General features: G+C 41.5%; 2 protein-coding genes and 1 non-coding gene across 8 annotated transcripts in view; 2 read left to right on the top strand and 1 right to left on the bottom strand.

Moving 5' to 3' along the window:
- ARHGAP15 (Rho GTPase activating protein 15) overlaps nucleotides 1-26,720 on the top strand; it is a 373,834-nt gene that overhangs the window by 337,711 nt on the left and 9,403 nt on the right. For 3 of the 4 annotated variants that reach the window (XM_088661719.1, XM_035130906.3, XM_088661727.1), the window contains one exon: nucleotides 10,374-10,479. In XM_088661719.1, the coding sequence (XP_088517845.1) occupies nucleotides 10,374-10,479 (106 nt within the window). Of the gene's footprint in view, nucleotides 1-10,373; nucleotides 10,480-25,817; nucleotides 25,870-26,720 lie in introns of all 4 variants that reach the window. The other variant, XM_088661732.1, reaches the window with a different exon arrangement.
- LOC118075706 (U11 spliceosomal RNA) lies at nucleotides 7,145-7,286 on the top strand. The gene has a single exon (XR_004691438.1). It is a non-coding gene; the product is annotated as a U11 spliceosomal RNA (small nuclear RNA).
- The window catches only part of QTMAN (queuosine-tRNA mannosyltransferase), a 341,618-nt gene continuing 338,692 nt past the window's right edge, over nucleotides 23,795-26,720 (bottom strand). For all 3 annotated transcript variants that reach the window (XR_015948081.1, XR_015948080.1, XR_015948082.1), the window contains one exon: nucleotides 23,795-24,397. The gene's annotated coding sequence lies outside the window, so the exon portion shown is untranslated. The remainder of the gene's footprint in view (nucleotides 24,398-26,720) is intronic.

Here is a 26,720-nt window from a genome sequence, read left to right as displayed (position 1 = left end):
TGTCCGAAGAGGGACCTTTCCAGTTAGTGTTAAGCTGCAACGGCAGAATAATTAATGAATGGTGTCCTTTGTGCTGGTAATAAAGACAAGACAAATTATGTTATAATCCAACTGCTGCTCATTTGTCACAGCCAAATAAAATGTCAAATAAAAGTGAGGGGGGCCCAGTGTTTGTTTAATGGACTGCAAGCTACCTGTTCGTATTATTGACAGACAACTATAGTATAAGTTCTGGATGTAGAGAGCAATGAAATGCTGTGAGGAATATTCAGAGAGAAACTCATACACATTTTTTTTTAGGGCATGGCAGAGCAGAGGAAGAAAACGTTCACAGCCTTAAATTAATGCAAGTCTTAATTATATAGCTATAATACCCCTTTTTCCTCTGAGGAAGGTTGGTTTATATTACACACTGCAGAGGAAATTGTGATGTGGGAGTGTGTGTGTGGAGCTGACAACTCCACAACAGCCCCGATACTGCAAATCTGCAAGAATTTGGTTGCGTTCTCATCTCCCCCTCCTTCCAGGACAGACATATTCATCCAGTTGCTAGGAAAACCAAATAATGAAAACATAGCTGGGATTTAGCAAAGTCCCACCGGGAATTACCTATGATAGAGGGCAGGGCTGTACTTCCTCAGAACATGCTCCTGCTGTAAAAATTCACAAACCTGGCATTCATACAGGCATCTGTCGCTTGCTCTAATGCCAGTTCATAGTATACATACAAACATCTGCTTCCATGCACAAAGGGATACAGAACGCTTGACAGGTCTGTGTTAGCAGGGTTCGCAATGCCAGTTCTTTATGCAAAAACCCTAATGCTTCCCGTCAAGCCATTAGAAGTGATACAATCAGCCCAGGCCCCATTAAGCCATCAGTGTCCACCTGTGATAAAGATGGCCATTTGTTTTCTTAAAGCCCACTTAATGTCTGCTTAACTCAATTTGTCAGGAAATGTAGAACAATTTCCTCACAGCCTGAAATTTGGTAGTGGTTCAAAGTCAAAAGGCCAGGTCTAGTCTTATTCAAATGATATAATAAACAGTCTTCAAGTCTAAATCTGCCCTGGGGAAACGCTGTTTACTTTGTTTGTTTGCTTTCGAAAAAAGAAAAAGAAATGAGAGAACAGAAGAATAAAATTAGTGTGCCTCTTACTATTAAAAATCGTATTGTTTCTGGGTCCTTGAATTGGCCTTTTAAAGAATTAAATAAAAACTTTTTGAAGCAGCATATTTTCATTTTCATTTATGCCACAGAAAAGTATGCAGAATTGTTTTTAGTCATATTATAGTCCCCAGATGCTTCTGCCACTACTGGGAATTTGTACAGCTATTTTTATACATTTTCTAAAAGACTTATTCAACTACTTTACGTTTTTAAACAAATACAAATATATATTTATTGTTTTTTTATTTTCATGAGCACTTCATAAGGGTCAGTATCTTGGGAATTAATGCTTCTCCTAAAGAGGGGTTCTCAATTCTGAATCCAACTCAGCCTTTAGTTTTTCACATATAATGAGAACTTCTGAAAATAAGTGCATTTCCCTGAGACTTAGGTAGATTTCTTCTCCTTTAACCCTTTTTCCATTCAGTCATCCTGCAGATCTGACACAGCTCTTTGAAAAGGCAGGAATGAATCCCTGTGAAAACCGGGGGGGGGGGGGGTTCATTCAGGAGCTGAAGGGGGAGGAGATCAGAGATCCCCATCAAGCAAACACATTCTAGTTGGCGGATTGCCTTTCCTTGCCTTGCCTTCTCATGCTCCCATCCTTTTATGCCTGGGAAATAAGATGTGGATTTATTCTTGCAAGAGGCATGAATCAGTATTAGGAAGGCATGAAGACTTGCTTGGAGATAGAAATACCTTGGCCCCAAGATTAAATACATTAGATTAAAACAAGTGCTATGTTCTTGTTCCTTCTCTCTCTCTCTCTCTCTCTCTCTCTCTCTCTCTCTCTCACACACACACACACACACACACACACTCTTCCCCTACGGTGAAAGGTTTTTATTTGTAGCTACAGGGAACATGCAGAAAGAGAATGTGAGACATATATTAATATATTTTCATACTATTTCTGGTTTTGGAAATATTTTGAGGGTGGGGGAACTATTTGGCCATTTTTGTTTCTCTGAGAGAGGGGGAAAAAAATCAGGCTAAAGACTTCCAACACAGAGTCTCTGTTGGCTTTAACTGCTTGTTAGGGAGGTGTGCGATAGCCTCAAGTTGTGCATTTGCCGAGAAAATATCACACTATCCAGATGTTCGAGTCTGCTCTTTCTGTGCACGCAGAAAACCATGCACAAAACTGAAGCCGAGCAAAAAGCACCGGCCAGGAGAAAGAGAGGAGCAGAATTGCTTCTCAGTTAAAAGCGATGAAAGCTAGTTACGAAGCAGGGTAATAATATCTCTTAGGATTTTCAGCTTTACATTATCACAGTGTGGTGAAATGAGCTGGTAGTGGTATATATAGCAAAACCCCCTCCTTCCTCAGAAAGAACCCTCTGTGAAAAAGACAAGAGTTGGCTTTAGGTATTCCAAGCAGAGAGAGGCTTATTGCATGAGATGCTGCTTCTGTTACAATTAGGGTCCAGCAAATCTTTTTTTTTTTCCTTCCCTGTTTGCCGTTACTTGCTGCTACATATTGCCTGTAATGTATGGCACTGTTAAGGGGGAAAAATTGGAGTCAAAGTGACTGGAAAGTTAGGTCTGCTCTGTGGCACTGTGAGATTGTTGACATCTGCCGAGGTTGGAGAGCTCAGTAAGCAGGAAATGGAGTGTCACTCTGAGTGGTAGTTTACCATTATCCTGGCATCCTAATGAAGTGTCTGCAGTGCACAGAGCTTCTGGATGGCATCTTAACGCACGGCTAAGCAAAAGCACTTCTCTCCTTGTCACTGTCATCCATCTGCCTGCACCCTACTGTAGCCAATGGGATGGAACCATGCTACAATGTGCTATAAGCCATTTAGAGTTGCACATTGCATAATCAGCCCCATCAAATATGTAAAAAAAAAAAATGGCGATGATTGGTTATTTTTCTCAAACGATGGCACCTGGAGGTTGAGACATTAAAGTTTAACTTTTCTAACTACTGTGAGCATGTTGCTTTTTTAAAAAAAATCCCATTAATTCCACATGTTTATTTGTTAAATGGAATAGAGTTAGAAATTCATTGTCTTAAGTCTTGCTAATGGACTGAAAAAAAAATGTATGAATATTCATTGAAAAACTCCTCTCTCTTTATAAACCACATTTGGTGATCAATTGATAGTGTTGAAATATTTCCCAACATTTTTATTTTATTTTGGGGGGCGGAGGCATGAATAAAAAGCAAATCAATTCATATCTTATAAGTTAATGGTGTGTGTGTGTGTGTGAGTGTGTGATCAATCTGTTTATGTTATAAACTTGATATTGTGTATAATGGATGAATCAGATTTGGACTGCTGACGTTTAGCCAAAAGAAATGATAGATTAGGTGGAGAAATGTCTGTGTTTCTATTTTTTTCTATCCTTTTGACCATCTATATATTTTATCTCTGTTTATCCATCTTTACACACACACACACACACACACACACACACACACACACACACACACAAAATTGCTACCGCTTAACGGAGTTCAGCTGGAATAATATGTGTTTTGTTTTAGCCAGATTTCACACAAGATGCCAGATTTGGGGAGTGGTTGGGGGAATATGTTTTAAGAGTCGGGCTGGCACAGAACTACTAAAACTGAGGAAGGGCAATAGAAATTGTCTAAATCGGATGTTTTATTTACATCCAAGAGGGCAGAGCATAATTTAGTTGCCTCAAATTTTTTCGCAGGCATTAAAACTATAGCAAACATACCAGCAGGGAAGCTTGCACAGCAGCACAGTGGGGGAGCCTGCCGAGCGTCTGCCCAACACTATGTCTGGTTGCAGCCAGCATCAGAAGCCTCACATTTTCTTTAGCACTCAAAATCTCAACCTGGTTCACTCAGTTTTTTGTTTTTCAATAGAGGCAAATGAGGCAGGCTGACAGATGAAACGTGTGACTCAAAATATCCTCCTTAAGAAAAGCCGTGCGTCTGTTTTATTTATTTGAAATATATTTTAAAGGTTAGAACCTTTAAAGATTTTCCTTGGAATAAAAGGGAAACACGATATGAAGCAATCCTAACCTAAAAAGCAAGGAGCAAGAGAGAGGCTTTTAAATAATAAAAAAATAAAAATCTGAAAGAAGATGACAATACTTTCAATAGTTATGAAGCCTGGTAGAATACTCTTTAAAAATTAAATAAATGAAAACCACACTGAGGTGCAACAGCACAGTACTCCAGGTCTTAAATCAGACAAAGTGTTGAGGTGAGCCATGAATGCCAGCTTAACATTAAACATGCACACACATTTTCTAAAGCTCCTAGAAAAGAAGAGTCGGTTGTGGGGTAAAATGACTCCGGGCCCATCAGCCATGAATAATGCAGCAGGGCTGAGGGAAGGGGAAGAGGTCAAACTCCATTACCTTGCAACATAATGAATTTATGTCAGGTTGGTACCATAGGTCCTTTCCCTAGCAAATGGGAGTTATGAGAGATAAACTCTGGACTTCCTGTTCAGTAACAAAGTGGGATGCTATTAACATCCATGTCCATTTCAAATTAATTTTTGGAAGCATCCTTTCTGTGCTCTGAGTGTTTGCTAGATGCAGGAGAGTTAATGCTTTTTTTTCTTCGTTCGTTTTCCACCACTCACTTTCTACATGTGTTATATTTTACACAAATAATTCCAGTTGAAACCAAGGGGCCTGCCATAATGGTGCAAAGTATTGAAGCCTACATTATAACATCCTTTTGTTTCCTCTGATTTTTATATGTTACATGTCGAAAATGAAAATGGCACGCTTGATGCAGTTAGCACATTTTGAATAATTCCTCGTACTATAAGCTGTCAGTACTAAGATTGTGGTTCAAGAGTCACCTGTGGCTTTAAGCAATTTAGGTGCAACTCGTTTGGTACTGGGGAAAGCAAGCAGAGATTAAGAAAGCTGTTTGTGAGCTTGTGTGCGATGGGATCAACAAGGATGTGCCTTTGCCCCCTCTCCATCCTTTATGATGAATCAGTGAATGAATCAACATTGTTTTGCCTTCCCAGTGCCAGTTTATTTATTTTTAAATAAAATTTTGTAATGTATTGTTTTTTTTAAACACACACACATAGAGAGAGAGAGATAAGTATCAACCTTTCTAATGAAAGAATATCCAATATTTTCATGGAACTATAAAAGAGAGAGTGAGTGTTATGGCAAAAAGCCTGGCCTCAGCAGCTTTGTGGGGGAAATGGTGAAATGTGACTGTGATTTATAATGAGAAAAGGTATCTACAACATACAATTTTCTACCTAGCTGCAAATAATAATTCATAGTGATGTCCCTTCTAGATAAAATACCTTTGCTGCGGAGGACCCATGTGGTAAGATGAGCATGATAAATGTCAGACCAGTGCAGGTAACGGCCTTACAAACCATTAAGATTAGCTCCCTCTTTTCCCCCCTGATGATAACAGTAACCATGCTGTGAGTCTATGTGGTAATAATATCTCAGTACTGATAAATGCCAGAGCCAGGCAGAGGTGTTTATCATCCCCTGTTCAGAAATGCTGACTAAAGGTACCACATGTTGCCTATTTTTCTTCTTTTTTTTCAGTCAGATTACAATTAGCAGGGAAGTTGATTCATAAAACAGGGATGTGCAAAATTACTCCTGTGCCTTAACAATGAATTAGCTGTTTTTCACCGGCTTCGTCAGTGCCTGTGTTTGAAACTGGGAAGCAATAAAGGCCATTTTACATTTGGAAGCAGTGAGATACATTTGGGGGATGCAGTGGATCTTGTACTCTACTTCATTTTCTCACTTCCTCTTTCAGAATTTTTTTTCCTGATTCATTTTAGTCTAATGTGCCTCAGTTAACACTAAGTCACACTGTGGAGTGGAATTGTATGGCAAGGCATACAGTAAGCAGAATTCTTTGTTTGATCGAGGGCTTGGGCCGTGTTTCAGGTGTACAGCTGGAGCCCTCTGACCAAATTAAGATCTGGTCTTTTACATTACTTGGGGCCGTCACATAGATTTGGATCAAGTCATGGGGTAGGGGGAATTCTGCCAACTCTGGCCTCCGTATGCAAAAACACACACCTGCACCATATCTCATTCCCAGGAGATGGCTAATCTGCTACAAACAGAATTTGAGCAGTGCAGGGGACTGCTGAGAAAGCGGGAGGGGTAAGAAAGCCATGTTTTGTGAATCTGTTCTGGCAGATTCCAAGCCCTAGCAGCAGGGCCGGCTCTAGGTATAGTCCCGGTGGCGCGGAGGTGCCAGGGCACCGGGCCGGCAGGTGGGGCGCTGCGTGGTGAAGCCGTGGGGAAGCCGTGCTGCGCGCTGCGAGGGCGGGGACACTGGAGCGATCTCCGCGCCTCAGTGCCAGGGCACCCAACCTGCTCGAGACTGCCCTGCCCTGCCCTGCCTAGCAGGTTTCCCCACCTCCAATGGCAAACACCACTGTAATGGTTCATAGGACGGAACATTTACTATGCGGTGGCTCCAACATGCAGGCCAAATAATTGTTGTATATAAATTGTCTTACAATGTCTCAGGTATCAAAAGAGATCCAGATCCGTAAAATAGTTCACTAACATTCAACCCACATTAAAGCACTAATAATCCTCATCTCCACAGTTTAATAGGCTGGTATTCAGAATTTGTGATCAAATCTTAGTTGTATCCACCATGAATAAGGCTACTTTCTAGTTCACCCTCTTATTAGAGTCAGTCATCTAAAATATCATTTGAATTTTGCTGGCAATCAAGCCAATTTGGTCTAGGATGCATCCAATTGAGCCATTTGGAGGAGCAGTCAACAAAATAAACCACAAATGCCTAAACCTACCACAAAAATACTGAATGCTATGTGGAAATCTATTTAGTTGAGATTCCTGCATTGCAGGGGGCTGGACTAGATGACCCTTGGTACCCTTCCAACTCTACAATTCTATGGGTCTATATGAATCAGCTCTAAGACAATTTCTTGATTCTTTTATAATTTTGAAGCTTCTCATGGGATTCGTCTGCCCCGCCCCCTTTAAGAAGGAGCATTAAAAATATTTTTCCTGTAAGTAGCACACACAGAAGGGCAGCTGTGCCTTAGTCTTTTTCTGTGTGGAATTGCTGTCAAAAGATTTAGAAAGCATCGTTTTTGTTCTTGGGGCAGCTGGTATTTGCTTATTCTCTCTCCCCTAAAGAAAAACAGGAGAGAGGGGAGAGGGGAATCTTTATTTACTTTCATACTATATACATGACTTCTTAAAATCAAACACACACACACGAAATAATAGTTCCCCCAGACTGTTCTTCACTTAATACATTGGCACCCCAAACCATGTTTAGCACTTCACTGCAATGCTGCTGAAGACGACTGAGCAGAGTAGTGAATGTGATACACGTGGATTGCAAGTTGGCCGTTCACTCATCACATGCGGTCGTCCGTTCTGTAGTCTCAGCCTTCACTCTACCGGTATTTATTTGCTTGTGCTTCAGATTTATCCGTAGGTAGGTAAACAGATTACATAGATATATACCCACACCCAAGACCAAATAAATACTTGGCGCTGTGGTTAAACCACTGAGCCTAGGGCTTGCTGATCAGAAGGTCGGCGGTTCGAATCCCTATGACGGGGTGAGCTCCCGTTGCTTGGTCCCAGCTCCTGCCAACCTAGCAGTTTGAAAGCACGTCAAAATGCAAGTAGATAAATAGGAACCGCTATAGCGGGAAGGTAAACGGCGTTTCCATGTGCTGCTATAGTTTGCCAGAAGCGGCTTTGTCATGCTGGGCACATGACCTGGAAGCTATACGCCGGCTCCCTCGGCCAATAATGCGAGATGAGCGCGCAACTCCAGAGTCGGTCACGACTGGACCTAATGGTCAGGGGTCCCTTTACCCTTTAGCTTTTAGGTAAACTGATTACATAGATATATACCCACACCCAAGACCAAATAAATACTTTCCCATAAATTCATCTGGTGGGAAAACTGTGGCCCTTCAGATGTTGTAGGACCCCAGACTCCCACCGTCCCCAGCTGACATGCCCAAAGGTCAGAGATGATGATTGGGGGGGGGGGTGTTCCAGCACCTTCTGGATAGCCACAAGTTCTGCATGCCTCATCTAAGCCATTTATGCCAATCCTCCTTTACATAAGGGACTGCACTGCAGTTATGAAACTAATGTAAGGTCCTTAGTGGCTTCCTGTCCATATCTACCATGAGAAACATATCTGTTCCTTACTGTTTCAGGAGGAGGTTTTAAGCGATGACATCTATCTGTTTATTTATTTATTTATTTTTACTGCGCTGGGTTGAAGCTAGTAAGAAGACTCAGGTTATCTAAAACCTGCAGCATGTAAAACGGTTTCCCTGTGTCAGGGCCCTCTAACATTTATTTTATCTTATCTTTCATGAAACGAAAGCAGAGCTATACATGCTTCAACATCTGATGCAAATATCTCCATCAGAAACCATATTTTAAGACTTGAAACCATCAATCGCATTTTTTAAAAAAACAAACACGCTTATCCTGAGTCAGTCAGCAGCAACACTGTTATCACATCATCAAAAGAAGTTTCACATCACAAAGGCGATTATAGGTCTCGGACTCACATTCTTTCATTACTGACTAATTGTTTTCTACAAAAAGGCAGTTATGAAATGAGGAAAGGGGATACTAAGCAAGGGACAGGATGTGAACTAAGGATGTCAACGTAGCTACGAATTTGATCACAAGAGAACATGAAACTAAAGTATGGTACTGTATTATGGAAAATATAATAAGAACAAAACTAAGTATATAAACACCAGAGATATACATTTAAAAAGTTTGATGGGTTCAATCCATTGTCTGCATATGGCAGGCACCCCCAAACTGCGGCCCTCCAGATGTTCTGGCCTACAACTCCCATGATCCCTAGCTAACAGACAGTGGTCGGGGAAGATGGGAATTGTAGTCCAAAACATCTGGAGGGCTGAAGTTTGGGGATGCCTGGCATAAGGGCTAAGTCCATCTAAGTAGTAATTAAGCAAATAAGTAAGATAGAGGCACCTGTGGCCTAGTTTATACTGAGGTGCTAAATCTGTGCCTGAGGTGTGCCACTTCACACAGGGTTCCACATCCTTTTCTAAAAAGCATCCCCTCCAATTAAAAAAGACATGTCATGGAGAAGGAATCTAGTTTAGCTTTCTTCCTGACTTACTAGTTGTTTATATGTGGGATTCCCCCCCCCCCAAATGTGGAAGCATTTGACCACAGAAGCTCCCACCCACAGGTTTATGTGATATTGCTCAAACATAGCTTTTCTATTTCCTTCAAACCTTCACCTCTCTTCTCCCATAGAAAATGAATGGATTAACAAATTATGAAATGTTTCTCCTCAGATGATGGATGCTATTTTTTTAATGCCATATGTGTTATTTGTTGACATAAAACTGTATTTAAATTATAATATTGAAATAATTATACCTGCATAGTTATATCCCTAGCTGGGAGGGAGAAGGCCTAGTTATTAATGGACACCACAGCTATGCAAGTATGTTTTCATTCTTTTTCCCTAGGCTGAAGAATGCACAGAAATTGCAGTAGAAACATTAATTGTTTTTCAAGTAACCTAGGTTGGCCATGAAAGAGGTTAGTCATCACAGAGTTTGTTCATTACATTTCAGGTGGGCTGTATCCAAACTTGCATGAGCAGAAAGCTACTCACACAAGCAAGCTTCTCTCCTCACTTGCAGCCCTCTTTGCATCCCAAAGGTGTCTTCCAAAATTTGGAGACAATCAGAAAACGCCTGGGATGGTTTTTTGACTAGTTGTTTCAAACAGATTTTAATATTATGTTTTTGAATTCCTATAACCTGCCCTGGAACCTTGTTTTGGTGGGTGGGTAAGAAATTGAATAAATTACAATACTAAAGCTGGGGAAGGGGAATCACCCCAAATAATCACCCCATTTCTGGCAGTTCCCCCTTTCCACTACAGCCTAGTGAAGCACATGTCAGGCTGTTCCTGGGGAGCCTTGACCCTCAGGAGAAGTTTTTCAGAGAACAGGAGAGGAGAAAGGGTGAGAAATCTCCATTGTGTGTGTGTGTGGATCTCTGCTTGCACAAGTTTGGATACAGTCCATTAGAAAGTAATGTTCAAAAATAGATATGGTTGTAACACTTCAATCTTAGCTTGAGACCCATATTCATAGTCTGAGACAACCTTAGCAAAAAGCAAAATATGCTAGATAATCAAATATTGGTCTGGAATCATCACACCTTGTTTTCTTTTTTCCTCAGAAATTCAAGACAACAAAAGTAGAGTGAAAGCCATGCAAGACCTTGTCCCGAAGCTCCCGAGACCAAACTATGACACCATGAAAATATTATTTGAACACTTGCAAAAGTAAGTTAAGCTACTAACTATAAAATGTGAGGTATTAAGAGTTAGACACTTAAACTGCTAAACTACAATGTGATTTCGTCCTCTTCTTATTGCTCTGCTAATAAGCTTTGTGCTGGTTGAAATTTAAGATATCAGATCACTTCATCCAATATAAATGGCCCAAGATGAAACTAGACTTCCTAGTCAACCATGGTTGGACAGTGTTAGTATTTTTTAAAAAATAATTATTCATTTTTTCCCCTTTTCAAAGCTGGATGAGAGAAGCTGAATACTCTCCAACCATACCTCCTAGTTCCCCATTGCTTCAGGCAATTTTCTCTGGTTTATGAATAAGAACACACCTGCCCCATCACATCTATTTGACCCTCAGCTTTAGCAGACAAACAATTTTGAAATGGTCAATACTCTTTGTCATGTTTGCTTCACAGCGGGTACTGCTTTTATCTACTCATCTATGAAAAGAAAAGAAAAAGAACCAACTTGGGTTCCACTTAGGATAGAAAGTAGTATATTGAGTCTCGTGCGGACTCTCTGGAGAAAAGTTGGTTTCGTGGTATTGGGGAGGGGACTCCTCCTACAGACCTAAACTATATTTTAATAAATTGTTGTTGTTTAGTTGTTTAGTTGCGTCTGACTCTTCGTGACCCCATGGACCAGAGCACACCAGGCACTCCTGTCTTCCACTGCCTCCCGCAGTTTGGTCAGACTCATGTTGGTGGCTTCGAGAACACTGTCCAACCATCTTGTCCTCTGTCGTCCCCTTTTCCTTGTGCCCTCAATCTTTCCCAATATCAGGGTCTTTTCCAGGGAGTCTTGTCTTCTCACGAGGTGGCCAAAGTATTGGAGACTCAGCTTCAGAATCTGTCCTTCCAGTGAGCACTCAGGGCTGATTTCCTTCAGAATGGATAGGTTTGATGTTCTTGGGACTCTAGTGGCTTTATAATGGTTTTTTTGCTGTAATCTTTAGCTCTTTGAGTCTGTAATGCATCGATTGTTGTTGTCATTTATATGCCACCTTTTGGCCACAAAGGCCTCTTAGGTAGCTCACATGATTAACACACAAATAACAGAATTCAATCAGGGTATATTTTGCTAATGGTTGAAGAGCTTTTCCATGAGTGACTGGAAGAAGAGCTCGCACAAGAGTTTACCCAATGACATATTATGTAGACTCTGTAGCAAGTCTCAGGCTTGTGCTAAGATGCTACGCAAGTTCTTGTGTGAGCAGAAGAACAGATTTGGATGGACTTTTACTTTTGTCCTCAGTGCAAGAGTGCACACTGTAAAGGAAGGAGCCTTTCCTTCTCTGAGTGGTAGATGCCTCCTTCATGCAAAAGTGCATTTTTGGATCCAAAGGGGAACAGCTCTTCCTCTCTTGAATAATTCAACGATTGGTTTTTTTGCAACGTTCTTCAACTTATTTAAAATAAGTACTGTTGAAAAGGTGTTGTCATTATTTCCTTGAGACTGCACTATCTTGCAGCACCATTCAGTCTTACCAGAGTGATATAATCTACTGACCACATCCTGTGGGATGCTCTTGCTGTCACTGATTCTCTCTATTTTAAATCAAATTAAATTAAAATTGGACAGAAATGAACACGTGATTTTGGTTTTGGTTTCCATGACACAAGGAGAGTGCAGGAAGAGTTGTCCTAGGCTTTCTGCACAATTTTGCAGCGCAATAACAGAAATACTGTTGCAAGCACCTAGCAAGTGGTTAGCAAGTAGGCCGCTCCAGCTGTGCCCATTGCCTTCTCCAAGCAAGTACTTCTGGTGGTCACCACCTCTACCCAATGCCACCTATAACTGGGCACTAGTTCAAGCATACTGAGAATGTGATGTTCTTTGCAAATATCAGTGTAACCCACATGTCCACTGAGACCATATGTTTTGGGTGTTTAGTACTCCTAATGCAGTAAGTGCAACATTATAATTTTTTCTTTATTTTTAGATTTGCACTGGATAGGAATTCTAATAGCCAATAAAAAGCCTGATTATTGGCACTTCGGATGAGCACATGTTTAAAGCTTGCCCTCTCTTACAGAAACAGTTCCACCATTGTTGTAAATAGTTTGCAAGGATAAACATGAGCCAGACACTTTGGAAGTTTTCAGGGGCACTTTTGAATCAAAACTAGATCAGTGAGTACCTCATGTAGATCCAAGGACAGTCACAGCAAGAATTTTCCCGCATTATAAAATTATATTCATTATCAAGCTGGTGTTGACTTGTTCTGATACTCATCAGAAAGCATATTTAAGGTCCTGAACCCTTTCCGTTGGTGCATAGATTCATTCACAACTGATGTAGTAGAGTGTTTATATTCTTATTGGCATATATTGGACCTTAATTTGGCTGGAAGTCTCTGCAGTATGGCCTTAGGAGGATCTTGAGAACCTTACGGGACCCTGAAGTGTTTAACAAATATCACATTTCCCCTTTGTGGAAAGCGGGGCTTCACATATGTTTGGAGTAAATGTAAGGCAGTTTCCACTAGGTTACATCTGGGTCTTTTCCAGTCTGGAGTTTTTATGGCTTTGGATTCCTCCAATTGTAGGGATATTGCAAAAAAATCAAATTGGGGCAGACACAAAAGTAAGCAGCTGTGTTCAAGTTCACACAGCAGCGCCGGATTTGGGGGCAGCACGAGCAGTTCCCCCACACAGGGGGCCGAGCCAAGGGAGCGCAAAATAATAGTAATAGTAATAGTTACTAATAGGGGACCCAGGTGGCGCTGTGATTAAACCACTAAGCCTATGGCTTGCTGATCAGAAGGTCGGCGGTTCGAATCCCTGTGACAGGGTGAGCTCCCGTTGCTTGGTCCCAGCTCCTGCCAGCCTAGCAGTTCGAAAGCACGTCAAAATGCAAGTAGATAAATAGGAACCGCTACAGCGGGAAGGTAAACGGCCAGGGCCGGCTCTACATAGACCCCCGGTGGCGCAGTGCACCATGGCGGAGGGGCTGGTAAGCTGGGCACCGGCCTGGCAAGGAGGGCGCCGCGCGGAAACCAATTGCGCCCTGCAAGGGCGGGGCGGGTGGCGGAGCGATCTCCGCCCCTCAGCACCAGGGCGCGCGATCTGCTCAAGACGGCCCTGTAAACGGCGTTTCCATGTGCTGCTCTGGTTTGCCAGAAGCGGCTTTGTCATGCTGGCCACATGACCTGGAAGCTATACACTGGCTCCCTCGGCCAATAATGCAACCCCAGAGTCGGTCACGACTGGACCTAATGGCCAGGGGCCATTTACCTTTACCTTTTAATAGTTACAGGTAGGTAGCCGTGTAGGTAGTCGAAACAAAACAAAACAAAATCCTTCCAGTAGCACCTTAGAGACCAACTCAGTTTGTCATTGGTATGAGCTTTCATGTGCATGCACACTTGTAAAATTTGCCTCTCCTCCTGAGCTGGGCCTGAACTTGATTTAATTTAGTTTATTTATTTATATACCACCCATCTTTGTTTCTGCACCCAGCAGAACTTCACTGGGCATCACTGCTAGAATCTTTACACAAAGTGAGCAAATTTGTGATAGCATGGGCAAGAGACTTATCAATATAGCCTACCAGGCATCAACAGGGGAAGTATGGTCAAAAGTTGTGACCAAGAAGGGTTAAAATGGGGCAAAGCAAAAGATGACAGGAAGGAAATTGGCAAGTCAAGTGTGACATGTGCATATTCTAAAGACATGTATGTCAGGGATGGCGAATTTGCTGGACTATAATTCCCATCACCCCTGACCATTGGCCTAGCTGAACTCTACCCCTGCTGTATGTTTTCCAGCAGATATCAGGCTCTGCCTATATGATTGCTTGTACCTCTTCAAAATGCCACACCAAGGGGGGATCTGGCGATATTTTACATCTTTAAAAAATTATTTTGATTCATTAGTTTTTAACAGTTCTCCTCTAAAGTACAAATCATCACGAGATTTTCAGATTTATGCCTGTCAATCACAATCATAACAGTGATAGAGGAAAAGGCCTCCTCCTTCACACTCTCCCCTCTTCTTTAAGTGGAAAGCACTGAACCCAGATGCCCAACTGTGGCAGAGAGTCTTCCAGCAACAGCATCTGGCTTCTTGGCAGTGACTTTCAGGCAAGTTGTCTGGGGAGCTTTGCGGCTGCCTCTTGGTTTGTCACGTGGATCGGTTACTGTGGCCTATCTGGCTGCTTTGCCCAAGCAGAAGCCAATTCCTTTTGATTCACCTTTGATTTTTTCAGAAACTTGTTCATTCCAATTCGGGGTGTGTGGTGGGGGATTTTTTGAAGCCACTTTTGTTTCGCTGTAGGGCAGCACTCACTTGCATATCCAAGCATCTTTTCCTCTTTCTGCCAGATATAAAATCACCAGCCTTTCTGTCTCCCCATCAATGCTGTTAGTTCTTTTAATAACGTCTTCAATCAATTTCACTGCCCCTTGTTATACAGCAGAGAAAATTGATCACAAAAAGGGGGAAATAATAAAACTCCACAAATATCTAGGTTGTTTAGCACAGGGTTCCCTGACCCCCCCCCCACAAACTGTGAGCATACTATACAACTGAGATGGATCTCCCCCCCCCCCCGGTGTTTGAAAATTTGGCTTCATTCTCACATTTTCAAAGCACCACGAAGGAAGAAGCATCTAGCACAACTCAAAACCAGAGTCTCAAAACAGTCCATCCTTTGCTGGTTTTATTGCACAGCAAAGATCTCTCGCTTCTGGAAACTATATTTATATTTAACAAAAGGAGATTTATTTTTACCTATTATAAAAAAATATATATCCCAGCCAACAACCCACATGTAAGAAGAATGCAACAGTAGCTCACGCAAAAGGAAGCTATGACAATGTGATGACAAGTTCAGCAGCCATACACAGAATGCTGTGGATAAATCACAAATTAAAGCGATTGTATGACAGCTAGGAACACTGTGAAGTCTGCAAAATTTCCATTATTATTATATTTTGGAGGGAAGAAAGATGCAGATTACACATGTGATTTCCATTTGTTCCAGCCTTTCTGCAGGTTCAGTCCAGCATGGATATTAAACTTGTGTGTAGTGGCTTGTTTGCTTTCCCCCAGTGTGGTTCAATGAGGAGACTAAACTCATAAAGACCTTAAGAGAACAAATCAAATCAGACATAGCACCTTACATATACGGTGTTTTTTGCACATGGCACTACTAAAATGCCTTTGAGATACCGGTCATGCAAAAAAAAGGAAAGTAGAAGGAAGCTAGTTTTAAAACTGGGAACGTGTTCCAGCCAATGTACTTGTTGCATTCAAAATGTTGGAAATGCAAAAGGCACCGAGAACATACAGGCCACATTCACACCATTCATTCTAAGCACTATGATACTACTTTAAACAGTCATGGCTCCTGCCATGCCGAGAGTTGCTAAGACGGTCCTGTTCCCCTCACATAACTACAATTCTCAGAGTGGTTTAACATTCAATCCCTTCTCACAGAGAACTTTGGGAAATGTAGGTCTGTGATGAGAATCAGGACCTCCGAACAACTCTCAGCACCCATAACGAACTATAGCTCCCAGAATTCTATAGAGGAAGCCAAGACGGTTTAAAGGGGTATAATAGTGCTTTAAATGTATGGTGCAAATGTGACCATAGTCAGAAACAGTATAGAAGATTGCAGAGGTTCATAGTTTCTAGAAAGGCCTGACTGTAGACACCCACCAATTGAATTTTATTGATTTGAACCCCTGACCTAATCCATTTAGCTGAATTGCCATTAACACTGTGCTCACAATTTTAAAAGCAATCCACAATGTCCCCACACTCTGGGTCAGTGTTTCCCAACCTTTGGTCTCCAGCTGTTTTCGGACTACAATTCCCAGATGGGAGTTGTAGTCCAAAATCAGCTGGAGACGCAAGGCTGGGGAACATTGCAGATGGTGGATTACAACCCTTCATATTGGCTGTGAGACATTTGCATTTTGTACTTCAGTATTAACTCAAGATCAAAATGAGTCATAAGAATGATCCAATATAGTTGCAAGATAGAAGACACGGCACAGTTCTCCATCGCTAGTGATGTATACATTTTAACCACCTAGTTCTGTGGAGACGGTGTGGCACGACAGCTGTATTTCAGTTTAGTGAGGCAGGTTCTTACGAAACCTACAGGATTTATTAACATAACTAAAGCCCTACTGAATCATGCCAAAAAACCATCTAGTCTAGTGGGAAGAGCACTATTGCACAACTCTGGTCCTGCTTGAGAGTTTACCATAGGCATCTGATGGTGACTGTGAGAACATATTGCTGGTCTAGATGGGCTTTTGGCCCAATCCAGCAAGGCTTTGTTGTTTCTCTTACATTCATATAAATTGTACATACTTTGGCTATATAAAATGCAGACATCCCGCCAATTGGAATGCAATGCTGTTGCTTTCACCCAAACCCTTTGGCTTGACTCTTAACTCCCCTGCTGCTGTAGGACTGGCCGGCTGTAATTTTGCACTAGCAATTGCTCCCCGACCCAAAAAGGCAACATGTAGGTAGGTTTCAGGTGAGGTGTGGAAAAATAAGCTCTCCTGTTCCTTTTGCACTGCATCCCAGTACCTCTCAGTCAACAGAAAGCCAAGCAATGTACTGAGAGAATCAGCATTTCCAGTGTCTTCATTTTTATCAGCCAAGATCATATTATTGTGATCAATATAGGATTAGAAGTTCTCAGGCAAGAGACAGGCCTCTTTCTCATGAAGAGCTACAAATCTTCATATTAACGTGACTAGTTTGAAAGTTAAGAGCAAATCTGCAAACTGGAATGCACTCCACTTGTAATGGGAACAAAACGCTGGCAGTGAAATACAAAGAGGGGAAGAGAGACCTAAATCACAGCACAATGACCTCCCTTAAGGCATCTGCCAAAGAGACGGTGCTTTTTAGGCAGCTTCTGTGAAACAGCGTCTTGATGTCTATGCCACGTAGTGATTTATGATTGTGCCTGAGAAACTGGAGTGGTGGGGTGGAGTGGGGGTGTCAATAGTACCGTATGTGCCTAAGCAACCCTGAGCCTTTGGTCATAGAAAAGACTTCAGTACTGTGGGCACCACACCCACACCTACTGATGTGGTCCCAGTTTTTTTTCTTTAGAGGCACCTAATTAAGAAAACCTTGACTCATTTACATGGATACGTTTGATCTAAATTACACTCCAAACCACACCAAATTAAGAGCATCTGTGAACGTGAAATGTTTGTTCCCTTAGACTGGTAAAGTGGGGCCGGCTCTGGGCTGCACATGTTCAAGTGACGAAAAATATTTCAGATGTAGCATGCTTCTCAGACCTACTTTTCCACTAATAATTTGCAGGGAGCTCAACTAGTATCTCTCTTTCTCCCCGCAATCATTACAGGCTGTCTAAAAAAAGTTTCACTTTTCTTCTTCTTCTAAAGCCAAAAGAGAAAAGAGGTAAATGGCCACCTACTTTGTTGATACTGATGTGGTCACTGCCAGAAAAGCAAATCCAACAGTTGTCAAGAGTTGTCGCTGACATATAGGGCTAATTTCAACTAAATACTTTCCCAGAACTGAACAAGGAATCTGTTCTCTAGTTTAGTGATCTTTCTTACAAAATTGTCCACAAGTATTTTGCATTCTCTGATGTACTTTTTTCATGCATATATCTCTACCGAAATTAGGCGCGGGGGCGGGGGACAGTTACATTGGAATTGGCTCAGTCTTCTCTTTGGAAATCATTCAGGAATCTGAACCAAAAGCTATCATTTGGGCTCTTTCACAGATTGCATTTCACTCCTTGAGTTCTTCATGAAGAGTACCTGCTTTGATTTGGTAGCTGCAGCAACACCTTTAAATACCAGGTCAAGGCAATTCACTAGGAGGATAAACAAGAATCTGTACGCACAGTTGTTTGTCCACAGCAGAGGCTAGTACATTTTAATTTGGTGCCTTTCCAGGTTTGTTTTCGACATGCATTCAGTGGTAAAGAACCAAAATGTCAACACCAGAGACCATATTGAAAATACTTTGCACAGGACTAGTGCCAAGGGTTAACACTGTTAGGCTTCTTTCAAGAGCCCAATCCTAGCAGAGGTCCACTCACAAGAATCTGCTAGACCTGCTCCTCATCTTCAACATTGCAACCTGGCTTTTCACTCACCTTTCACCATAGCCTAGCGATAGCAATGGTCAAAGGAGAGGCTGTAGATAATATAGCCTGCTAGATCACTGGCTTTCTGCCTGGTAGCAATGATGAAGATCAGAAGTAACAGCAGCTGCTGGTAATGGTGGTAAGGATGTAGATTCACTCAGGGGGTGGAATGGGAGCGAGAGGTTCCTTGATTTAGGGCAGGCATAGGCAAACTCCAGCCCTCCAGATGTTTGGGACTACAATTCCCATAATGCCTGACCACTGGTCCTGTTAGCTAGGGATGATGGGATTTGTAGTCCCAAACATCTGGAGGGTCAGAGTTTGCCTATGCCTGATTTAGGGCCTTCCAAAACTTGGAGCAGATGTGAACTTTGTAAAGTTGTTATCCGTCTATCTACCAATCCAAATGCGGCCAACTGCAGTAGCCTTTTGTGGGCTTCCTTCGCTTCCTGGTTTTGCTGCATGCATGGGACTGTGACGGGAGAGGGAATGACAATATATGGCTTGATGACTCCATTCAGCTTTGTCATATGTTTTGTTAGACTGTCCTATGTGACATATCGAAATTCATTTATAAAGGCAGTTTTGCATATCATTAATATTCTACAAAGCTATGTTTATAAACATACTTTGATATGTTGTCTAGAATTGTGGCTCAGTTTTGGAGGTCTATAGGCCAGCATGGAACTCCTGAGAGTCTCTTTATACACACTGAGAGAAAGAGAATCTGCATATTTATGGTAGTTTTAGTTGTCATTTTAAAGGAGACTGTTGATGTTTGTATTGTTAGTATGACTACTTAGAACTTAAAAAGAATCCTGCTTGATGAGAGCAATGGCCCATCTGACCTAGCATCCTTTTCTTATAGTGGCCAAGCAGGTGTCTATGGGAAGGCCAGAAACAGGGCCTGAGTGCAAAAGCATACCCCCACAAGTGCCCTGAATAACTGGGACATCTTCTTTTGTTGTGCACCAGAACACAGAGGCCATTTTTGGCATTGTGATCTTGCAAAGTTTTGCACCGAGATCTCACCCTGGAAAAAGCATCTCTTTGGGGTGGATGGTATGAAACAGCACTCACCGCTCCTACTTGTCACTACACAGACATGACTTTGCTGCTTTCCCATCATTAGCATATATAGGTTCTCATTAGGGCAAGATAGAAGGCACTACCTTAAAGTCAGGGCTTTTTCACCTGCCAGAACTCAGTTACAGCATTCTCAAGTGGGTACCATTGCCATTATAAGAGAACAAGGGAGGTGTTCATGGTGAGTTCTGCTCTTTATTCTAGAAAAATAGTACTGCTTAAAACGATTATACTGAGAGGAAAGGGAACATGAGGTTAAACCATTTTTTACAAGCCCTTTTGATTTTATGGTGTTCACAGCCAAACCCCTGGATTTGGCCCAGTGTGTTCTGAACTGGGACAAAGTTCAAAGACGACAGGCTTGAATTTCAGCCAGCTTCATATTTTCCCCTTCTTCCCTTTTGCTCTGCAAACAGTTTGAATTACATAATTTCAGTATCAGAATGAGCTATAGTATACCTGTCAGTAGTTTACCTTTCACATTCAAGCTGCGACCCCGATACTCTGTCCCATAAGACCTTGTTCTTGCATATTATTAAAAATTGCTCCATGGCTTTTTAAGCTAAGCAAAGGGTGGAGGCTTATTTTTATTTTGGGGGGGAAAACCACGATTCCTTTTGTTTGAAGTGATTTTAATACATTTGTCTGATGTACTGCCTTTTTTGCAGTAGCTGGAATGTAATTTGAATATATTAGTACTTTCAGCAACAGTGCTCAGGGAGCCTAGTTAATAACTTATGCATGGATACATAGATACACTTCAGACAGAGGTAATGTTTTAGCCCTTGTGTTGGTAATACTTAGAAAGATGGAATGAAAGAGTCTGTTCTTTTCCTGCCCTTTGTTGTGGCCATGCATTGTGGGGGCATGGAGCCAGGGTTCTTTCTGCTGCCTACACAGCCTGGATTCAATAAGCAGTTCTATATGTATATTATGACAATGTGGTCAAGGAAACCAGATTTCTTCTCTCTCTCTCTCTCTCTCTCTCTCTCTCTCTCTCTCTCTCTCTCTCTCTCTCTCTCTCTCTCTCTCTTTTACTATACCTTTGTGTGCCTGTATGGCATAACAAAAAAAAATCTGGTGCTTATTTTTCTTGTACTCATTCAATATGTTAACATATTCATAATTTGATACAGGTTGTGTTCATCATATAATTAAAGTTGGAGTGTTAGATGAAAAACCAGCAAGTTCTTACATGAATGGAAAATATTTGTCCTTTCATATACGAGTCATTACGGTGTTGTATAAAACTGTAAATCTGACAAATGATCACTAACCCTTGTCTGACTGTTAGTTAGATTCTTTTGAACCCTAGCCCTAGCATCTCACCACCACCCACCCTACCCATACCCCGAATTGTATGACAGCGGAGGGTGGATAGGTGTTCCCTGGACCTGGCCCTTCTAATGCATCACCATCCATCGCTAGCTTCCACACCTTTGATGAATCAGTGGCTGGACTGCTCCTGCAGGAGGCCTTCTTTACTCCACATGTGATTTAGAACTCTGGATCATTAATTAATTGGAACCACTTATGAGGAAACTTCTGAATAGCGTTTCGGTCATCCTGAAACTGTGGACCAGGCAAGCTCCTATGCTTCCTGTCATATTGCGTATAATGTTGTTTACTAGTCTGTATAATGTAGATGTATCATCAATACCTTCTGTGCACCTTCTGAGGATTGTAATGAGAAGTCATAACCGAGATATAGTACAGATTGAATTCCCTCCTCCCTCCTCCCCCAACCTCCACCTTTCTCCTTTCCTTTCAAAATTTATTTCCCCAAATCTAGGAAAGTAAAAAAAATGAAGTTGTTCTCCTGTCACAGGTTTCTCTGATCTTCCCAGCTGCTTTTCCTCCCTAATACTGACTTTTTCCGGGATAACTCTTTTTGTAGGAAGCTTCTAGGTTATGATTCACAATGTGACATGTGAGTTCATACTCTACCTTGCTCAAATCATGTGTCTGCACAGCATTATTCACCAATCACAGCCCTTTTCTTGTCAATGATTGCCAGAGGCAGTAGAAACAGTGAAGGATATCTATTGTGAAAAGTCCAGTTTCAATGTGTTTCCCCAATTTATTTACTGACCTTCGATGTAACAGCCACACTCTTGACCCCCATGAGATGGAGCCTAGGGGGAAATGGCACTGAGCACCAATTCCATATCCTGTTGTTCTGTAGTCTAAATTAAGTGCTAATTAATTACCCCTGGCATCTTTGCCTTTGCCTGTCAAATTGGATTTAGGATATTCCTTCAGCATTTAAACAAACAGCCTTCTATCTCCAACTGAAATCCCAAGAGTTAATCTTTCTTTTTCTTACAAATCCGTATTTAGAAAGGAAACAAATATGTCCATGTCCAGTGCAGGTAGCACTGAAATTTAAAGGAACAAGGATTGGTATTGTCAATTTTGATTAATAGCCCTTCATTAATAAACATCCTGTTACTCGTTTTCCACCTGCAGTTGCTGATGTTCCCTGGAATCAATTAACTCATATAATTTGATTTATTTTACAAAGACATTTTTGGATGTGTTGTGTTGATGATAAAGCTTTCTGTGTTTGCAGTTCTTGATTCAAAGTGAGATTGTTACCTAAGTGCTCTTTATTTTTTAATGTTGCAAGGAAATGTGGCTTCAGGCAGTCTGGAACTAAAAGAATGAAAGTAAATTTCAAAACTTAAAGCTGAATTCATAGAGAAGTATCTGTTGCCTACTGGGATATATACTTATCAGCTGTGCATAGGCAGTGTTATTCACTAGACTGGACGACAGAATGAAAAACAAATAAGCTCAACAGCTCCATGGCCAAAGGTTATAAAACCAGCTATGATTCTAATTATCTGTCCTTCCACAAGCAAATGAGACAGTATAAACAAGAAATAGGTGGACGTTTCCCATGCAGTCCAAGGAGGGCATTGTGCAGGCCTGTTGGGTCTTCCCATCACCATGCTTGATCCAATAGTACACTTAGATTATGTCTAACGTTTCTTCTGGGAATGCTGCAATTGTTGATCTTCTCATGAGGAATCTCTGACAAGCTTCCAAGGCATTCTGGGATCCCCAGAAAGTAAGTTGAAAAACAATACTTTAAAACATTGACCCTAGATTGGTTAATGTGAGCGCAACAAAAATGCAGAGTTGGGTCAAAGCTTCTGTGAGGAGGTGCTATTAGGTTTTGACTCCCCCTTTGGGAAACATACTGATAAGAAGGCACCAAGAGTAGGGAAATTGGAAAGGTGCAAGTTGTAGGATGAAATGAAATGCTAAGTTACTTCCTGTCTCAAGGAAGGGAGAGAGAAAGGAGATGGGTCCCTGAGTAGAACCGCTGCCTGCAGGTGCAAGACTGTGGCTGGGCACAAATTGGTTGGTGGCCAATCTGCCTGTGCATCTTCGATAGTGAGCAATCAGAAAAAAGGATCAAGCAGTGGATAGAATGGGCAGATGCCTTCATAGTTTGTCCTTGAGCTAAGTACAGTCACTAGTGCTGGTTTTCATAGAACCCTCCTAAAGTGGTTCCAAAAACAGAAAGCTTCCTTAAGGGAGAAACCTAAGTTGGTGTTTCCATAAGAGGTCCTGACTAACCCGAGAGAAACAACAAACATGGTAGAGAGGCAAGAAGATGGAATGAGGAGACTAGAGAATGGATCTAGCTGTAACTGAAGAGAGGTCTGCTGTCCTAGGCATCTATGGCGTTGAGATAGCTTGAATAAAAGAGACACACCTACAGCAGCCTCCTGGGGAATCAAAGAAGCCAAACAATTTTGGTGTCCGGGGGATGCTCAGTTATAGGAAAGAGGTTTCCTGATGGTTGACAGTTGCTAAGAGAAAGGATCGTTTTGTGAGAGATGGAGTGCTCTTGAATTTTGTAAGAGACACTAAATGACATTCTGGGAGACACTAAATGACAAAGGGACATAAGTAATGAGTTGTTAGCAGCAATAACAAGAAGTTGTCCACTGCAGAGTTGCACAACTGGTCAAACAGGATTTTTTAGCCAATCGGAACACCTTTCCAAGTGACAAAGGGTTCCACATGGGAAGAGGCATTGGTGCTTTTCCAGGGAATGCAAACTAGCATTTAATCCGGTTACCAGTGGAAGAAAATGTTCAGAAGGAAGCCATTTATTCTCACCAGGGTTAATTAATGACTGAACAGAGGCATATGCTTACATTAGACATGACAGAGGTTCCAGGAACTAATTAGGCTTTCACATGCATTTGTTCACCATGCTCTTGCTGTTTAGAGAGGTTGTTTAGCTGAAGCCAAGGTTTTCTTCCTCTGTTACTTTGCACTGCCATTGTGCTCATTGTATGTAGAGCAAAACCAAAGTGGCCACATAGCTCATGAGCCTATGCAGGATTCCAGCTGAACTGAGCTTCCCTGTACCAATTCCCCACAAATCTGCTCTGAAATACTGCGGAATAGCATGGGTGAGAAGTGAGAATGGGAGTGGCTGTTGGGGGAAGGAGCAATTGGCAGAAATCACCTCCTTCTCCCTTCCAGACTTCTCTTTGAAGAAGCACCTCTGGATCTAAGCTCCTTCCACTTGTATGCATGGTCCATTATTGGGGTTCCAGCCTTATTGCTGATCTCAGCCATCCCATTGTATTAATTAAGTGAAGCAAATCATGAGGAGCATGCCACCAAGAATGTCCATGTTATGTGGGAAAACTCTCCACTGAGCAGCTTGCAGATATATCCTTCGATCCTGCAACGAAACGTGAAAAGAACAGAAAGGAGAAAACCATAATAAGAGCTCTGCTGGACCAAACCAAAACCTTATGTAGTGAAGCATCCTGTTTCCCACAGTGACCAGAAGCCTACAAGCAGAACGTAATTGCAATAGGAATATCCTACCGTCATTCCCCAGCAACTGGTACGGTATCATGCTTTGACCATGGAGGTAGTATATAACCAACAAGACTTGCAGCCATTGATTGCCTTATTCTTCATAAAACCATGACTTACTGTTTTGGAACCCATGCTGATTTTACATTAGCAAGACTTGTTCTTTTTATGTGCTTGATAATTTTATCTTTAATCATGGTTTCATAAATTTATCCAGAACAGAAATTGCAACTTATATGGGCTTCCTGCATTCCCCCAGATGCCTTTTTTTATTTTTTTATTTTAATTAGTGTTACATTGGCCACTTTCAATTCCTCAGATGTGGAGGCCAGTCTTAGTTACAAGTTACATATTTGTTTGAATTTCAAGTTCTATAAGAACTTTCAGAACTCTGTGACTTGCTAATCTTCAATATGTCAATAAGGCCTTGTCAACGCTATTTGCCTTAGTTCTTCAGGCTCCCTTTCTGAAAAGCTTAGTTCAGGCACAGATTCAGTTCTGTACATGGATCTCCTTTCTGGGGGGGGGGGAGTGTTGCATGAATTAAAAACCTGTATCCTGCAGATGTGTGCATGGTGTGCTCCTGAATCAGTGATACAGTATATGTTTCAGTGGTGGAGTGGATCTACTTATCATTGATGGATACTGAGAGTATTCCACATACAAGGATTTCTGCATCAAGAGCCAAGCATGCAGTCTTGCACCCCCATCCTTAAGCTGATATACTTTCCATGGTAAGACAAATTCAAAGAGACTTTCTTCGAAATAAAACTGTTGAGGTGGAGATGCTGCCAAAGTTCACATCACTTGGCTTGGAATAGAAAGACTTCCTGACATGTAGTGTTCATTTTCAATAGAAAGGCAAATATAAACATCTTCATACATCTTTGGTTTGGAATTTAATCTGAACTAGAGAAGAATGTAACTAACTCCCCCCCCCCCATGAGCAGCCAAGACCCTTCATGGCATCTTATACCTAGGAAGCCAGCAAAAGTAGGGACTGAGTAGCTTAGAAAGCAAATGCTATTTTAAACCAACTGTGATTTATACAGAATAAATTGCATTTTAAAAAATGGTTAGCATGGTAGATGTATTTTTAGGATGATTAATAGGTTTGCTCTCTAGCTGTTTTGAATTGTGTATTTTATTTTTGGTACAAATTCAGAAAATGTTACAGCTTTTCTTAAATGTCCTTTATTTGTTTCTGCATGTTTGGTTCTGCAATAGGCTGTGCCTCTAGTAACATATTAACTTGCTTATTTAACACTATCATTTTGTAGGGCAGGACATCTTACAACTAGGTTATTTTCCAGAACATTTGGCACAGCTAAGGTATGAATGTTGAACTTCTTCCCACATAAAGAAAACAACGTCTTGCTTTCAAAGAGATCCTGAGCCATTAATAGCAATTTAAGGATTGATAGGAGGTCCAAATATTACAGTCCATTTGGCGATCATACTTTTCCTCTCAGATATATTTGTGCCTACAATGCATTTAACTGGCATTATTATATATTTGCAAATGAGATTTTATTTCAAGCTTAGATTACTTCTCAACCCCTAACGCCCAACTTACCGGAAAATGTATGGAAAAGTCACTGTGACCAAGAATCTTAATACCTGCCATTTCTCAGGGGGTTGTTCCATGACAGATCATCACAAAACAAAACAAAAAATAACTACATGTCAGATTTTGATTAAAATTTCTATACCAGATTATCTCATAGGTCAAAGTCACTTGTGTGAATAAAAATTCCCCTATGCCTTATAGTAGAACTTTCCAAACTGTGTGTTGCAACACGTTAGTGCAGGGGTCCCCAAACTAAGGCCCGGGGGCCAGATGCAGCCCAATCACCTTCTCAATCCGGCCCGCGGACACTCCGGGAATCAGCATGCTTTTTCATGAGTAGAATGTGTCCTTTTATTTAAAATGCATCTCTGGGTTATTTGTGGGGCATAGGAATTTGTTCATTTTTTAAAAAAAAATATAGTCTGGCCCCCCACAAGGTCTGAGGGACAGTGGACCGGCCCCCTGCTGAAAACGTTTGCTGACCCCTGCGTTAGTGTATCAGCTGCAGTGTTTAGGTGTGTCACTTGAATGCTCCCCACACTCTTCCCAGGGCTGGGAAGGGGTTAATTTAACCTCCGGTTTGCTAGTAAAACTGAATTACTGTGTTGTGAAA

This window comes from Zootoca vivipara, chromosome 1 (genome assembly GCF_965207765.1).
Source record: "Zootoca vivipara chromosome 1, rZooViv2.hap1.1, whole genome shotgun sequence".
In the NCBI taxonomy this organism is placed as follows: Eukaryota; Metazoa; Chordata; class Lepidosauria; order Squamata; family Lacertidae; genus Zootoca; species Zootoca vivipara.
Note: the sequence above shows the minus strand (reverse complement) of the source record. Positions and strands in the feature narration are given on the sequence as shown.